Below are 16,776 nucleotides of genomic sequence, written 5' to 3' on the forward strand. Positions count from 1 at the left end.
CAACTACTGTAGACCACGCACCTAGACCCCGTGCTCTGCAACAAGAGGAGCCACCACAATGAGAAGTCCACGCACTGCAATGAAGAGAAGCCCCCGCTCACCACAACTAGAGAAAGGCCGCACACAGCAACAAAGACCCAACACAGCCAAAAATAAATTAATTTTAAAAAAATAATAAATTTCAAAGTAAATCAATAGCTCTATACTCCTGATCATCAGCAAGATCATATCACTCCTTGACTCTATTAAGCCATTCAATCTTTTTTTTTTTAAATTTATTTATTTATTTATGGCTGCACTGGGTCTTCGTTTCTGTGCGAGGGCTTTCTCCAGTTGAGGCAAGCGGGGGCCACTCCTCATCGCGGTGCGCGGGCCTCTCACCATCGCGGCCTCTCTTGTTGCGGAGCACAGGCTCCAGACGTGCAGGCTCAGTAATTGTGGCTCACGGGCCTAGTTGCTCTGCGGCATGTGGGATCTTCCCAGACCAGGGCTCGAACCTGTGTCCCCTGCATTGGCAGGCAGACTCTCAACCACTGCGCCACCAGGGAAGCCCAAGCCATTCAATCTTACATGTTATTTTTATCCAGTGGTTTAGGACCATTTTGTTAAAATCCTTTTAATTAATCATTATAATTATTATTGCTACTGTTTTTGTTTTATATATCAGTTCTTATTTAGAGCATTTCATTGTTCACCAATACTTCTTACACTTCACTTCTTTCAAGTTCAATTTCCATTATTCTAAAGTACTCAAATAGTACTTCTTTCAGGAAGAATCTATTGACAAGTTGTATATTTAATGTCTTAATTTCACTCAAATTGGATAGCAACTGTGTGCATGCATATACAGTTATTTTATCTCAGTACTTTGGAAATATAGGTCCATTATGTTCTGGCATCTATCCTTGCTACTGAGAAGTCAGCAATCAGTTTAATGTTTATTCCTTGGTAAGGGATATGTCTTTTCCCTCTGGATGCTTTATAGATTATTTCTATTTTGTCATTCTACAAATTCTCCAGGATATGCCTACACTGGGATTTATTTTTATTTATTCATGACACTTTTGTTACCTAACTCATAAATTTACGCTTTTCATCAGTTCTAGAAAATTTTAAGCAAATATCTACTTGAATATCATCTCTTCTCCATTCTTACTTGGTGTTCTGCATCACTTTTAAATATACTGGACCTTTTCATTCTATTGTTATGTTTTCCTTAACTTTATCTCACTGCATCTGTACAATTTCCTCAGATCTATCTCCTAGTTCTCTAAATATCTTTTATAATCCAAAAAATATTTTGATTTCTATGAACATTTTTCATTTCTACTTTTTTTTCTAACCGTACCTTCTTCTCCTTTCATATATCTAGCTATCATACTTTTTAACTCTTATGCTTCTAGATATTAAAACATAAAATTGTTATCTTTAATCCTTTTAAAGGTATTTAGTATTTTTATCTAATAAATATATTATCTGAATTTTTACTTAGTATCTGATTTTCAGTATTGATGGACTTCTTAAAAGTTTGGAAATTTTGGATTATGAGGTCATTTTTAATGAAGCATTATTTCTGTGAAGGCTGTGTAGCTATAAATTTAAGTTATATCTTTCCAAAAAGGTCTTAATTTTACAGAGACCTTTATACTGGTGAATCACAGAACCATATTTCCAACTGCTTACTAGAGTGTTAGTCATTTTCAAAGAACGAAACACACAAAAACACACACAACACACACACAACTTGATTAATATCACCCAGGCAAGAAATACTTGTATCATCAACATATCTTTTTCTCCAAGTTAGTAAAGACTTCCCTTTTAATTTCACCCCTCCCCGCTATCTACACTATCACTGTCTTTTACCTAAGGCCTTATTTGGTTGTGTAACTCCCAACATATAAAGTTACATAATAGCATCAAAGTAGCTATTAATGTGTTCCTTGAAACATAATCCTATACAAAACTGAGTTATTACAGATACTTTATCACATGTACTAAATCTGTTATCTCTTCATTTAATTAGTGACTAATAAGTGTATCATGTTTTATTAAACACAAGTGATGTTCATTAATATTAATCAATTAAAGCCTCCAAAACTATAAAGCAGGATAAATTGCATTTTAAACGTAAGCAAATTCTGGACCCCAATATTAACAGGCTTTTGATATATTTCAATATATATTGCTACTTACCTTATGGGCAGGTACCAGATTTACCAAAACTGTATCCAAAAGCTCCTGAGATACTGTATCACCTTCACAAATAATAGAACTCATGAGATCCACCATATGCATATGAACTTTCTGATTGTGGCCGTTGCTGAAATTCAAAATTGATATTTCATTTAAAGTATATCTGAAATTTATAAGATTTAACCATAACATAGAACATTACACTTTATTTTAAAATGATACTCAGGTATTAATTAAATCAAATTCTACATATTCATTTAAAGCTTCCCTCTCTTCCAAATCTTACAATAGCATCCAAAATATTTTTTAAATTACATTTCCAGGGCTACTTTTTCCTAATTTTTACCAGTCTCACAATCAAAAGTAATTAAATCAAATGCAACTTTAGTTTTGCCTTAAATTCAGAAAATCAAACTACTTTGCGGAAGTTAATTCTAGTAGATAAATTTAAGGAATACACAAAGAACTCAACTATTCACATGAATTAAGGAGTCAGTAATATGTGATTTAAATAAAAGAAAATAATATAATCCAAAAAATATTTTTATATTGGCTATAGATTACCTTATGCCACTCTTATATTATTCTCTACAGTACAGAATTAAGTTGTATTCATTGTCAAAACATCTATAAAAATCATGTTAATGAGTTCTTAAGTTATAACTCTTAGCCTTCCAATATTCATCATAGTAAACACAGTTTATGCAGATTCACCTGTAAGTTAAAAATTCTTTACATTTAAAAAAAGATTATACTCTTTGTAAAGTAAACTTACTTTATAACTGAAAATAATGTTCTGTATAATTGGGTAAAAATTTCATTGCTGTCTTCCAACTCAAAGCATATGTTATATGACTTGACCCAAGCAATGTTCTAAAAATAAGACATAAAAAAGGAAAAGGGTAAGATTTTAATTAGTAAAAATATACAAGCACAAAACCCAGTTTAAAATGTCATCTCAAGATAGAATATATTGCTTACCTCAAGCAAATAAAAATACCTATTGAATTGTGGGCTCTTTGTATCCTCTAGCCCCTTTAACTGCCTTGTTATAAACATAAATATATCCTTAAAAAAAAAAAGACAAAGTTTTGTTTAGATTATGAAAATATCCACTAAATTCCTAAAGATAATTCAGCACTCATGTGTATCTATCATGATAAATTATAAAGAACCAGTTTAAAAAAATTCTACTTGACTGGAATTTTTTAAATGTGCATCATCATGAAAACACCAAATATCTTACTGCCCTTTAAAGGAAAACGGTAAATCATTTACTATGGTCTTAAAGTAGAGAAAGAAAAACACCTTACTGTAGGTTAAAAAAAAACAGACCTGAAAATGGAGTAAACTAAAATTTATGCTGTCATTAGAACAAACAGGTTGCAATGACTGAGAGCTGAAGTGATCAGGTTTGCTGGAATAGCACTATATATGGTAATTATATAGCAAGCACATGGTTTAGGAAACTTGAAATTCCAAAATAAAATCACCAAGTGAGAAGACAATAGATTGCAGAAGCTTAAAAATTTTAAAAAGACCCACAGAAGTTAACTCGTCAAGCTTCCTACCTTGTCATTATAACTACTTGTTTTTCCCTACCATTTATCAATCTATCCCCATCTCTTGCTTTTGGTTTTTTACTGCACACCCCTTTATACCTGGGTAAAGATAAGTTCAATATCACTTTGAGTCAAATTTTTATGAAGATAGTTTTGAAAAATTTGGAAAAGGTTAAAATTATTAAAGTTAATTCTACAAAGGAAGCATGCTAATCAATCAAAAAGAAAAAAATGTTTCCCTTGTAAGTAAAACGATAAACAAGCATTTCTTAAAAGGGAAGAAACAGAAAATGCAGATTACTGAGTAGCTTTTCAAGAAAAATACTATCACAAGTACATCCTTCAAAAATGGTTACTTTAAAAAAAGAAAGTTACTTTGTTAGTAGTACTGTATAAAATATGTTCTCCATGAACGAACCCTTTCTGGTTTGACTAAGAGAGAACAACTGCTGTACTGACTCTACCTGGAGGTGGAAAGACAATATTCATTGATCATCTCTCTAACAAGCACTGACCTAAACATGAAGCTGGGTATATAAAAAGGGTTTCCTGATGACAATAACAATCACTCCAGTTTTTAAGAAGCAACTCCCTGAGTTCAAGAACCGAGTCTGGGTTGTTTTTCACCAAGGTAAACCCAGTTCCTGACATATAACTAACATCAATATTTGTTAAATAAAATAAACCTAAATTGTCTTTTTGTTCCATACTGGGTAATCTTCCTAGGGACTCATTTCCTAACCAACAGTTTCCACAATTATCTTTTATTATTGTTGGCTTTTCTAATTTTCTTCTAACTTGCCTTATTCAATAAATTTTTGCACAGCTCTACTTATTTTCATGCTTTCTACCCACTGGATTAATCATGCTATTCCCCTTCTTTTCTCATCTTTTAAAAATTATTTCATTCACATGCCTTTACTTACAAATACCATAACCAAGTACTAAGTGTGCTTTCTACCTTTCATTAAAATTTTGTTCATTGTATTTTCTTCAAAACAATTCACATCACACCTTACATTAAGTGAATTAGGATTCATATATTATAAATTCAGATTTACACTAAATACTGTGTTTTAAATAATGAACATGGTCTTCAATATGAATTTTTAAAAAGGAAAAGGAAGTGTCCCCAACTGATAGTGAAATACCACTAATGATGACATAATATAAAAAGTATAGGGAATTCCCTAGCGGGCCAGTGGTTAAGACTCGGCGCTTTCACTACTGTGGCCTAGGTTCAGTCCCTGGTCAGGGAACTAAGATCCCATAAGCTGTGTGGTGTGGCCAAAAAAAAAAAAAAAAAAAGTATAGAAAACACTTTACTAATCAACTTCTTATTCTAAAGATCAGATATTGTTTTACAAAATTAAATACTAATGGGGGGGGGAGGAAATTCTACAGAAAACAGAAGTACAATAGTTTAACAAAAGACTGCTGCAGCTAATGTCAAAGAATCCAAAGAAATAATCTAAATACTTCAATTCCCATTTTAGTCAGAAAGATAAAGTATCAGTCAATCTTGGCACTTCTTTTAATCAGTACTTGCCTTTAATTTATCAGGGGATGTGTAAGGAGCTTCAGGAGCATAAATCCTAAAAATATCAGCAAGGCAGCAGGCTACCAGTAATCGAACATCTTTATCAGGATGCTTGAGGAAAAAATCTGAAGCAAGATGTAAAGCTAGGTTTAAATAGAGCTCCTTTTCTTCTTCAGAGTCCTGGTCCATATCCATGAAAGTTTTCACAACCATCTATATAAAAACAAAATAATCAAATAATGAAATCCTCCATGTAAAAATATATTCATTTGAAATAAAAGCCATATTAATTACAAAAGTTAACTTCCAATAAATACACTTTCATGTTTCCCCTAAAAGTATCTATCTGAGAGAACAAGACCTTTCTGAACTATAGGGTAAGTACAAATTTTCTTTAAAAGACTAAATAAAATACTTTTCATTTACCCATCACACCTGCTAACCAGATTTTAAAAGTTTAGAAGTAGCTTAACATAGTACTTCCAGTCTCACTTTTACAACACTGAGCTAAAAAAGAATATATAAACAGATTCAAGGAAGGATGACAAAGATGCATCCCTAAACATTAAAAAGCTACCATGAAGTAACTACTGTAGCATCCAATTAAATATTTCTTGTACCACAGTTAAAGAGAATATGATATGGTCATTTCATTAGTAGGACTCAATGGCATGTATGGAGTGAGCAGAAGAAAGCAAACATTTACATAAAAGAAGTGGGATGGAAACAACAATGGTGAAAAATCATATAGTTTGAATTCTGTGAAGAGCTTTCTCTAATTTTAGTATCAGCAGTCACAAGGAAGCCTCAGTCTGTACTATTCCTACTTCACATAAGACTTGACAAAATTGCTGAACTCGTCAGGGACATTTAAACACAACTCTAATGCAAAGGTGACCATCTGGCATCCACTAGGTGGCGCTACAAATACTAATCAACAAGTAGGGCTGGACTTGGTCTTTGAGACATACTGCATGGATTTCCACTCTGCTGTAGAGTTAGACTTCTGAGTAATGAATTGCCCAATGTATTACTGAATTCTCAGAGCAGCTGTGGGTAACAGTGTTCCTCACAGAGCAGACCCTCAGTTCTACTACACCAGAGGCCAGAACCATCAGTAGACTTATCTTTCCAGTCTGACCCTACAATTAGTTTAAGGGTATTATGTCCAGGGCTACTCTCCTAACTTTTTAATTTTATTACTTTTAAGATATATGCTTTGATGGCTTTGATGGATTACGAAAGAAGACAAAAAAAAAAGAGCTATATGCAAGGAACTCTTTCTTTCCCTGGAATCGCTTCACAAGAGTGAGAGATTAAGTATATTTTGAATAAAATGTTATAAGAAATTCTATAAATTATATAAACAATGACACTTTACATATTAACAAGTTTTTATAACTTATAAAACTTATACCTGTACTTGTACATATCAAAAATTACCATCATCCCACATTAAATCCTTCCTATATTTCTCCAAGACGGTTGCTAAAAACAGTGGGAAGTGTAAATCAAGAAAAAAAAAAGAAGAAAAGTAACCAGATTATTGCTTAGCAGAAATGTCTACAAAATAATGAAAGCTTACTACAAGCACTAAATGTGAGCACTGTGGAAATCATTCCACCAAAACTATCAATAAAGTTTATTCAAGGGCTAGATAATGGGAATTCCTCAATACTGTGACCAACTCAAATGGTGTTATAAAACTCACGAATAACTCATATATGAGTCCTCTAAATTAAAAAAGATGTCTGAGAAAATAACATCCATAAAAGACACTAAATGCTAAAAGCTTGTAAATATAGTCTCTGTCTGTGTTTAATGTTCATTTCTTAGCAAACAATAAGGATGATATCATTGCTGAAATATAAAAAATCTGAGGAAATAAATGTATTCTTTCTCTAAAAACTTAATAGGTCAAGAAACTCTAAATACATAGAAATGAAAAATGTCATATCTAGAGTTTGTAGCTTAACCATTTTTAATAAAATATACACAATTCCCAACTAGATAAAATATCCACATACTGGTAAATTTAATCTGCTCAAAGATGTCTTTTGCTTTGAACAATAAACACTTTATATCTGACATTCTAATACTTTATGCACAGGATATAATACTAAGACTTTATGTGAAACTTATAATAGTATTAGGGTCTTTTTCCTCTAATAAATAAACCATGCAGCAATAAAGTAGTACTTTAAGGCTCCTGGGCCTTCAATGATTAATTAAGGCAAGTCTTTTACACTTGAAATACAGGTAAATATTGATACTAATATAACAAGCAACATGTCTAGGTAGATACAACATTGAACTGAAAAAAATGCTCAAAAATAAAGACCATCTGAACTAATCAGCTTAACAATCTTCTTGGCCACTCTGCTCTTTTAACCATTATAATTACGGAGACTATCACTGCCTCGAAGACAAAGAAGAAACATTATTCAAACAAATATGAAGAGAGTCTAACCATACAGTGACTGCCTCACAAATGGAAGTTCACCATCAATCTTGACTCACTGTTGCACATCAGAAGCAGAGAGCTAAAAGTAAAGCTCTTTAACCTACTTTCAAAATACAGGAAAGTAAAATACAGCCTTAGTATTCAGAAGAATTAAAATTTCTTGTCTCAAATTAAAATGGTTGCTTTTATAAAATAAATGAGATATAGGAGAAGGAGACAACTTTCTACAAATAATGAGTATAAGCGTATTGTGGATTTGTTCTTTACACCCAAGTAGAGGCAGTCCTAGAAAATCTAAGCTTCACCTTTCTAATTGCGCTCCCATTAACAATAGCTAAGGAAACCCTACAGTTCTTTATCTACTCCACTCTCTTAGCTCCTAATTACAGCTAATTAGTTTGGCCATGAGACATTTTCTGCTTTGATTTGCTTGAAGTTGCCCTAACAAGATACAGCTCTATGTGATTTCCACAGGTGTCCTCCCACAACTCTGCTTATCCTAAACGGATGTCCAAAGGACATAACCCAATTTTACTCACCTTTAACCGTCTCACCATTTCCTCTTTAGATATTTTATCTGAGATTTCCTTGACACCAGGAGGATAGGTAATTTTTCCATCATTGGTCCTTGTCTTTGAATGAGCCATGATGGAAATATTTTTACCCCTAAAACGAGAAAACTATTAGATGCAAACCAAAAAATAAGTATTAACAACATTCATAATAAACATGGAAAGGAGTCTCTCCCTACAAAAAATTATAACTACTTCCTAATTTATAGTAATTCACTTATCTAATTAATGAAAATCATTTTACTGAATATTTCCCCAATTTTTTAAATTTTATTTTTACGTTCATTTCCATTAGTGGCAAGCCAGGTTATTTGCACTGATCCTCCAACAAAAAAACTGTAAGTGATTTTATTTATTTATTTACTTACTTATTTACATATATATAAATACACTCAGCATTTTTTTTAATAGCACCACAAATTACTTGGGCCAAAATCTAAGAGAATTCAGGAACCCAGAGAACTAAATGGAACTTTATATCCACTTACACCCTGAAGGCATCTGCCAATCCTGAGAAATCTAGAGTTCAGTTTTGGTGATCTTATGGAAAAAGGACAGAGTCCTGTCAAGGAAGAACATCAGAGACCCTCTTGACATTAATGTAGAATACTACCCCAACCCAAAAAAGATAATACCTGCAAAGGAGAAAATTAAACCAAGTCAACATGTGCCCATGCTGCCATTACCACCCACAAGGGACAGCGGAGAAGGCTGCCTTGGTATTAAGCAGAGCAAAGTAATAGCAGATACAAGGGAGGAACAGCTAATTAGTTTTGGCCATAAGCCTACACATTTGCTGAGGTTCACACTGCCTACATAGTCCAGAGAACCTCAACACAAGAACTCAGTGACCCCCAACTGGTAGCACCCCCAAGCACCTAATATAAGTACATTCAAGCCCTCCTAGAGAAGGGCACCTTCATCCTACACTTCAAACAATCCCCATATGATGTTTCTAGGACAATGAGCATTATCAAGTCAAAAACAACCAAGCATCTAAGCAAGCAAGGCACAATGAGCAAGAACCAACAGAAATACCAGACCTCCCCAAAACTTCAAATATTACAATCATCAAACGGATTAGAAAACTACTATACAGTTGGCCCTTGAACAACATCGGTTTGAACTGCATGGGTCCACTTATACACAGAGCTTTTTCAATAAATACTACAATACTACACAGTCTATGGTTGGTTGAATCCATGGATGTTTATAACAGTGGATATAAAGGGTCAAGTATAAAGTTATACATGGATTTTGAACTGCGGTTGGGGGAGGGTCAGCACTCCTAACCTCATTTGTTCAAGGGTCAAATGCATTTATAATTTTAAAGAAATAAAAGATAAGTTTAAAAATCTACAAGGAATAAAAAATTATACAGTAAATTAAAAGATATGAACAAAAAAGACCTACTAAAAATGAAAAAATACAAAAATTGAAAGTAAAAACTTAATGGATGAGTTTATTAGCAGATTAAGAAAAGCTATGAGACTTAATGAACTACAAAAGATGTCCGAGGAAATTATCCAAAAATACAGAACAGAGAAACATAAAAATGCAATACACAAAAGAAAAAGTAAAATAGTTTACCTTATGACTCATGGGAGCACCAGAAGAAGAGGAATAAGGCAGAGGCCTCTCTATGAGGTGAATATCATAAATACCAATTCACAAATTCAAGAAGCCAAACAGAATTAAGTTCAAAATAATAATTCCAAAAAAACAAACAAAACCTTATAGCAGACATATTACCTTCAAAGGAACAGTATTTAAACTAATAGTGACTTCTCACTAGCAACAATATAAACCAGTAGACAGCAAAATGTCACACGCAATGTGGTTAAAGAATATAATTGCAAAGCTGAAGTTTACATCCAAGGAATATAATTTTTAGGAATACAGTGAAATAAGGACAAATGAGCCAAACAAAACTTGAAATGTATAATAAGTTACTATATATAGTACTTAGAACAATATATAACATATATCAGTATATTATAATATGGTATATACGGTGTACATGATCACATTAAAAGATCAAGATTTTTAAACTTCAATATACAGAGCTTACAGAAACAATTTAAAATAATGATATGAGATACTGAAAGGAAAAGGATGGAAAAAAAGGATGCAAACACTAAACAAAATAAAGCACTTAAGCTAAACATAAATTAACAAGCATAAATAAGTACGCCCCAAGATACACTCCTTGGTATTTACTCAACGGAAACACATACCTGCGTCCACTACAAGACATAAAAATGTTCATAGCAATACCGTTCATACTAGTCAAAACAGAAAACAAAAATACCTATCAACAGTGGAATGAAGATATATTGTAGTACAGTCATACAATGAAATACAACACAGTTTTGAGAGTGAATAAGCTACTACTTCACACAATATGGATTAACATTACAAAGAAAGTTAGGTGAAAGTAGCCAGATATAAAACACTATACATAAAATATGACTACATTTCCAGAAGAATTCAAAAATAAGGAAACATAGCCGATGATGTTAAAAGTCAGAAGAGTGAATTCCTTTGGTGGGAGATGTAACTGAAAGAGGAGTAAGAGAATATTTCTTGGGTACAGGTAATGTTCTACTTATATATCTGGATGTGGGTCACACTATTGTTTTCACTTTGTATAAAGTCACAGAGCTAGCCATTTATAATTTTTACACTTTTCTGAATTATGCTATACTTCAACAACAAAAACGAAAATCTCCAAACATTTAAAAATTTAAAGTGCTTTCTAAGAATCAATGGATCAGGGGTAAAGAAAAAAAAAAAGCATAAGATCAACAAAGTAAAAAATCACAGGCCAATCTTACAATTTTTGACATAAAAACATTTAAAAATTTAGACAAACTGGAGAAAATCTATACCTTACCAAAATTTACTCAAGAAGAAAAAATTCCACTAAGAAAGAAAACCAATAATCAATAAATCTTTCCACAAGGACAAATATCCAAGTCTACATGACTTTACTAATGAGTTCTATCAAATAACTGAGGAAGAAATAATTCCAATGTCATATAAATATTTCCAAGGACTAGAAAACAAGGGAATCCTTCCCAACTAATTTTATGTAACTAACTAGCATAACCATGATACCAAAACCCAATGAGAAAAATAAAAGGAAAAAAAATCACAGAACAATCTTTTCTGTGTTTACAAATACAGTATTTTTAAATAAAATACTGAGAAAACAAATGTAGCTACATATAAAAGATTGGGTTTAATCCAAAGAATGCAAGGTTGAATTCACCATATTAACAGATTAAAAAAGAAAAACCATGTGATAATGTCAAAAATGAAGAGACAATGATAAGAATTCAACATCAATTCTTGACTATAAAACAAAATAGAAGAAAAAGCTCAACAAACTAAAATTTATATGAAAGTTTCCTTTATCTGAGAAAGGTAGGGTGCTATAAACACCCTACAGCATAAATCACATTTATTGATGATCTTTTGACCTGTAAAAACACACCTGCTATCACGACTTCTATTTGACACTGCAATAGAGATGCTAGTCAACACAGGAAGAAAAAGGTATCAAATATAAAGATAAAAAGTAAGGAACAAAACAGTCATTACTTGCAGATTACATGATTATGTATACAGAAACTCCAAAGATTTATAGATAAAACATCAGAATTAATAAAACTGAGTTTAACAAGGTTGTAGAGTAGAAAAATCAATATGCAAACATCAGTTACCTATAGCTAACAAAATACTTCACAGCAAAAGACTGAATAATTCCTCTCAAAATCAGAAACAAGACAAGGATGTCTGCTGTCACCACTCTTATTCAACATAATACTGGAAGCCCTAGCCAGCACAATATGGCAAGGAAAAGAAAATAAAGGCATACAGATTGGAAAGGGAAAACTAAAATCATCCTTACTTCCAAATGACACGACTGTCTATACAAACAATTCCAGGGGAATCTTAAAAAAACAAAAACTAGTTCATCAGGATTACAGGATATATTGGACTTCCCTGGTGGCTCAGTGGTTAAGAATCCACCTGTCAATGCAGGGGACACAGGTTCAAGCCCTGGTCTGGGAAGATCCCACATGCCGCAGAGTAACTAAGCCCGTGTGCCACAACTACTGAACCTGCGCTCTAGAGCCTGCAAGCCACAACTACTGAGCCCATGCGCCACAACTACTGAAGCCCGCGCACCTAGAGCCTGTGCTCTGCAACGAGAAGCCACCGCAATGAGAAGCCCACACATCACAACGAAGAGTAGCCCCCGCTCGCTGCAATTAGAGAAAGCCCATGCACAGCAACGAAGATCCAACAGTCAAAAATAAACTAATTTTAACAAAAAGATTACAGGATATAAAGATCAACATAAAAAATCAATTTTATTTCTATATACTACCAAGAAACAGAAACCAAAGTTAAAAGTGCAATACTACTTTCAATCACTACACCCCCATTAATAAAACGTTTTAGTGCAAACCTAACAAAACATATACAGAAAAAAAAAAACATATATAGGATTGGTATGCTGAAAATTACAAACCACTGATGAAAAAAACCCACATAAGATCTAAATGAATGGAGAGATATACTATGTTCATGGACTGAAAGACTCAAGATTCTTCCCCAAATTGATCTATAGATTTAGGGATTCTAACAACATCCCAGCAAGATTTTTCATAAATAGAGACAAGCTTATTCCAAAGTTTACCTAGGAAGACAAAGGAACCAGAAGAGGTGAGCTAATTTTAGAATGAAGTGGGAGGAACTCATTCCACCAAACTTTAAAATTTCCTATATAGCCAGAGTAAACAAGACAATGTGAATTTGGCAGAAGAACAGACACACAGATCAATGGAACGGAACAGATAACCCAGAAAGAGATCCACACAAGCACGTCCAACTGATTTTTTTTTTACAAAGAAGTACTGAAGCCAGGGAAAGAGTTTTTAGAAATGACACCAAAAGCAAGATCCATAAAATTAAAAATTGATATATTGGACTTCAAAAATTAAAATCTTTTACTCTGTGAAAAACTGTTGAGAATGAAAAGATAAGCTACAGAATGGGAAAAAATATTGAAAATACATACATGACAAAGGACTTATATCTAGAACTCTCAAAAGGATACTATAAAAAACCAAACAACCCAATTACAGGATGGGCAAAAGACATGAACAGACATCTGAATAGGATATACAGATAGCAAATAAGCACATGAAAAGATATTCAACATCATTAATCATTAGGGAAATGCAAATTAAAACCACAATAAAATATCATTATATACTATTAGAACGGCTAAAATAAAAAATAGTGATAATATCAAACATAGGCAAGGAAGCAAAGAAAATGGATCTATCACACATTGCTGGCAGAAATGTAAACTAGTACAGCCATAATTGAAAACAGTCTGGCAGTTTTTCATAAAACTAAACATGTATTTACTATACAAACCAGAAACTGCAGTCTTCGGCATTTATCCCAGAGAAATGAAAGCTTCTATTCAAACAAATCTGTACAAGAATGTTTATAGCAGCTTTGTTCATATACCTTAAAACTAGAAGTAATCAAAATGCCCATCAATGGGTGAATGGTTAAACAAACTCTGATAGAACTGCATAATGAAATACTACTTGGCAATAAAAAAAAAACTGTTTTACTGATAAATGCAATAACTTATCACTGAAAGAGCCAATCTCAAAAGGTTATATACTGTTATGCTCCCATTTATTTAACATCCTCAAAAATCACAAAACTATGGACATTGAGGACAGATTAGTGGTTGCCAAGGAGCATGGATGAGCATGACAAGTAGCACAAGGGAATTCCTTTACAGTTCTGTATGTTGACTGTAGTGGTGGTGAAATGAATCAATACATGGGATCAAACTACACAAAACTACACATACACATACAGGGAGAGAGAAACAGTGAGAGCAAGAGCAAGAGCGAGCGAGCATGCAAAAAAGTGAGAAAACTAAGGTCTGTAATCTAATCAACAACACCATGCTAATGTTAATTTCCTAATTTGATATTGTGCTACAAGTTACATAAGATGTCACCACTGGCAGATGGATGAAGGGTTCACAAGACTCTAGGTAGTATTTTTGCAACTTTATGTCCATAATTATTTCAAAATAAAAAGGTTTTAAATGCACAACAATCAATTATATTTATATAATAGCAACCAAAAACTTTAAAAATACAATTCACATTGAAATGCATAAACTACCCAGGAATTAATCTAACGAAAGATGTGTTTTACAGAGAAAAATCATAAAGCTTTATTGGTAGAAGTTAAAGAAAATTTAAATAAATAAAGAGATATCTTGTTCACAGAAGTCTCAAATATTATAAAGACAGCAAATCTTCCCACACTGATTATGGAGTCACTACAATCCCAATCAAGCCCAGGTTTTGATATTTAAAGAAAGATGACAAGTTTAATTTTTTAAACTCGTAAATTTACATGACATGTAAATTCAAAAAGCCAAGAATAACAAGATATTGAATACTTAAGAAAAACACAGTGAATGGACTTTTCTACCAGATATCAGATCCCTTTAGAAAGCTAAAGTAATTTAGATGGTGTGGTATTGGAGCAGAAAAAGATCAATGGGAAATATTAGCCCAGAAACAGACCCACACAATGTGAAATGTAATATATGAATACAGTGGCATGGCACATCAGTGAGAAAAGGAGAAAACAAAATTAGAAGTTCTAAATATTGCTTAATATTTTAACAATATTAAGTCTTCCAATCCATAAACACTGGATATCTTTCCATTTATCTGTCTTCTTTTATTTCTTTCACCAATGTACTGTAGTTTCCAGTATATAAGTCTCTTACCTCCTTGTTAATTTCTAAGTAATTTGTTCTTTTTGATGCTATTATGAAGGGACTGCTTTGTAAATTTCTTTTTCATATAGTTCATTGTTAGTACATAGAAATATAACGGATTTGTTCACTTTGTATCCTGCAACTTTACTGGATTTGTTTATTAGTTCTAAGAGTTGTAATAGGGTCTTTAGAATTTTCTACATATAAGATCTTGTCATCTGCAAACAGATTAAATTTTACTTCCTCCTTTCCAACATGCATGCCCTTTACAGTCAGCCCTTCATACATGAGTTCCACATCCTCACAGTCAACCAACCGCAGATTTAAAATATTCCCAAAAACATTCCAGAAAGTTCCAAATGGCAAAATTTGAATTTACCACATACAGGCAACTATTTATGTTGAATTTATGCTGTATTAGGTATAAGTAATCTAGAGATGATTTAAAACATACGGGAAAATCTTGTTATATGCAAATACTACACCATTTTATACAAGGGAATTAAGCATCCTTGGATTTTGGCATCCAAGGGGGATCCTGGAACCAATCCCTGACAGATACCGAGGGACGACTGTATTTCTTTTTCTTGCCTACTTGCTCTGGCTAGGGCTGCTAGTACTATAGTGAATAGAAGTGGCAAGAGTGGATATCCTTGTCCTGTTCCTGATTTAAGAGGAAAAGTTTTCCATTTTTCACCACTGAGAAATGCAAATCAAAACCACAATGAGGTATCACTTCACACCTGTTAGGATAGCCAAAAAAAAACCACAAACAAAAGATTTAAAAAGTTTTGGCAAGGATGTGGAGAAATGGGAACCCTTGTACATTGTTGGTGGGAATGTAAAATGATGCAACCACTATGGAAGAACAGTATGGAGGTTCCTTGAAAAATTAAAAATAGAACTATTATATGATCCACCAATCCTAATCCTGGTTATATAGCCAAAAGAATAGAAATCAGGATCTCTAAGAGATAACTGCACACCCATGTTCACTGCAGCATTATTCACAACAGCCAAAATATGGAAACAACCTAAATGTTCAACAGATGAATGAATAAAGAAAAAGTGGTGTATACATACAATAGAATATTATTCAGCCTTTAAAAACAAAGAAAATCCTACTATTTGCAACAACATGGATGGACCTGGAAGACATGTTGAGTGAGTTAAGTCAGACACAGGACAAATACTGCATGATTCCATTTACATGAAGTATCTAAAATAGGCAAACTTATACAAGCAGAAAATAGAATAGTGGTTGCCAGGGGATGCGAAGAGGGGGAAATGAGGAGTTGTTATTCAACAGATATAAAGTTACAGTTATGCAAGATGATTCAGATCTAGAGATGTGCTGTACAACACAGCACCTATAGTTAACAAGACAGTATTATGCACTTAAAAATTTGTTAAGAGGGTAGATCTCATGTTAAGTCTTCTTACCCCTTCCCCACCCCCCAAAAAAGGCAAAAGGACACAAGGAAACTTTTAGAAGTGATGGCTGTGTTTATTACCTTGACTGTGGTAACAGTACCATAGGTGTATACATATTATGCATATGGCTGTATGTCCAAATTATGTGTATGTCCAAGTTGCAT

At 33.0% G+C, this 16,776-nt stretch overlaps 1 protein-coding gene across 5 annotated transcripts in view; it reads right to left on the reverse strand.

Moving 5' to 3' along the window:
• PDS5B (PDS5 cohesin associated factor B) overlaps window positions 1–16,776 on the reverse strand; it is a 199,996-nt gene that overhangs the window by 111,183 nt on the left and 72,037 nt on the right. For all 5 annotated transcript variants that reach the window (XM_082435491.1, XM_082435493.1, XM_082435489.1 and 2 more), the window contains exons 2-6: window positions 8,302–8,428; window positions 5,308–5,511; window positions 3,178–3,264; window positions 2,972–3,069; window positions 2,197–2,323 (exon numbers count right to left, since the gene is read on the reverse strand). In XM_082435491.1, the coding sequence (XP_082291617.1) occupies window positions 2,197–2,323; window positions 2,972–3,069; window positions 3,178–3,264; window positions 5,308–5,511; window positions 8,302–8,409 (624 nt within the window). In that variant the 5' untranslated portion in view covers window positions 8,410–8,428. The remainder of the gene's footprint in view (window positions 1–2,196; window positions 2,324–2,971; window positions 3,070–3,177; window positions 3,265–5,307; window positions 5,512–8,301; window positions 8,429–16,776) is intronic.

The sequence above is a fragment of the Balaenoptera physalus genome (assembly GCF_965194825.1).
Source record: "Balaenoptera physalus genome assembly, chromosome: 18".
Classification (NCBI taxonomy): domain Eukaryota; kingdom Metazoa; phylum Chordata; class Mammalia; order Artiodactyla; family Balaenopteridae; genus Balaenoptera; species Balaenoptera physalus.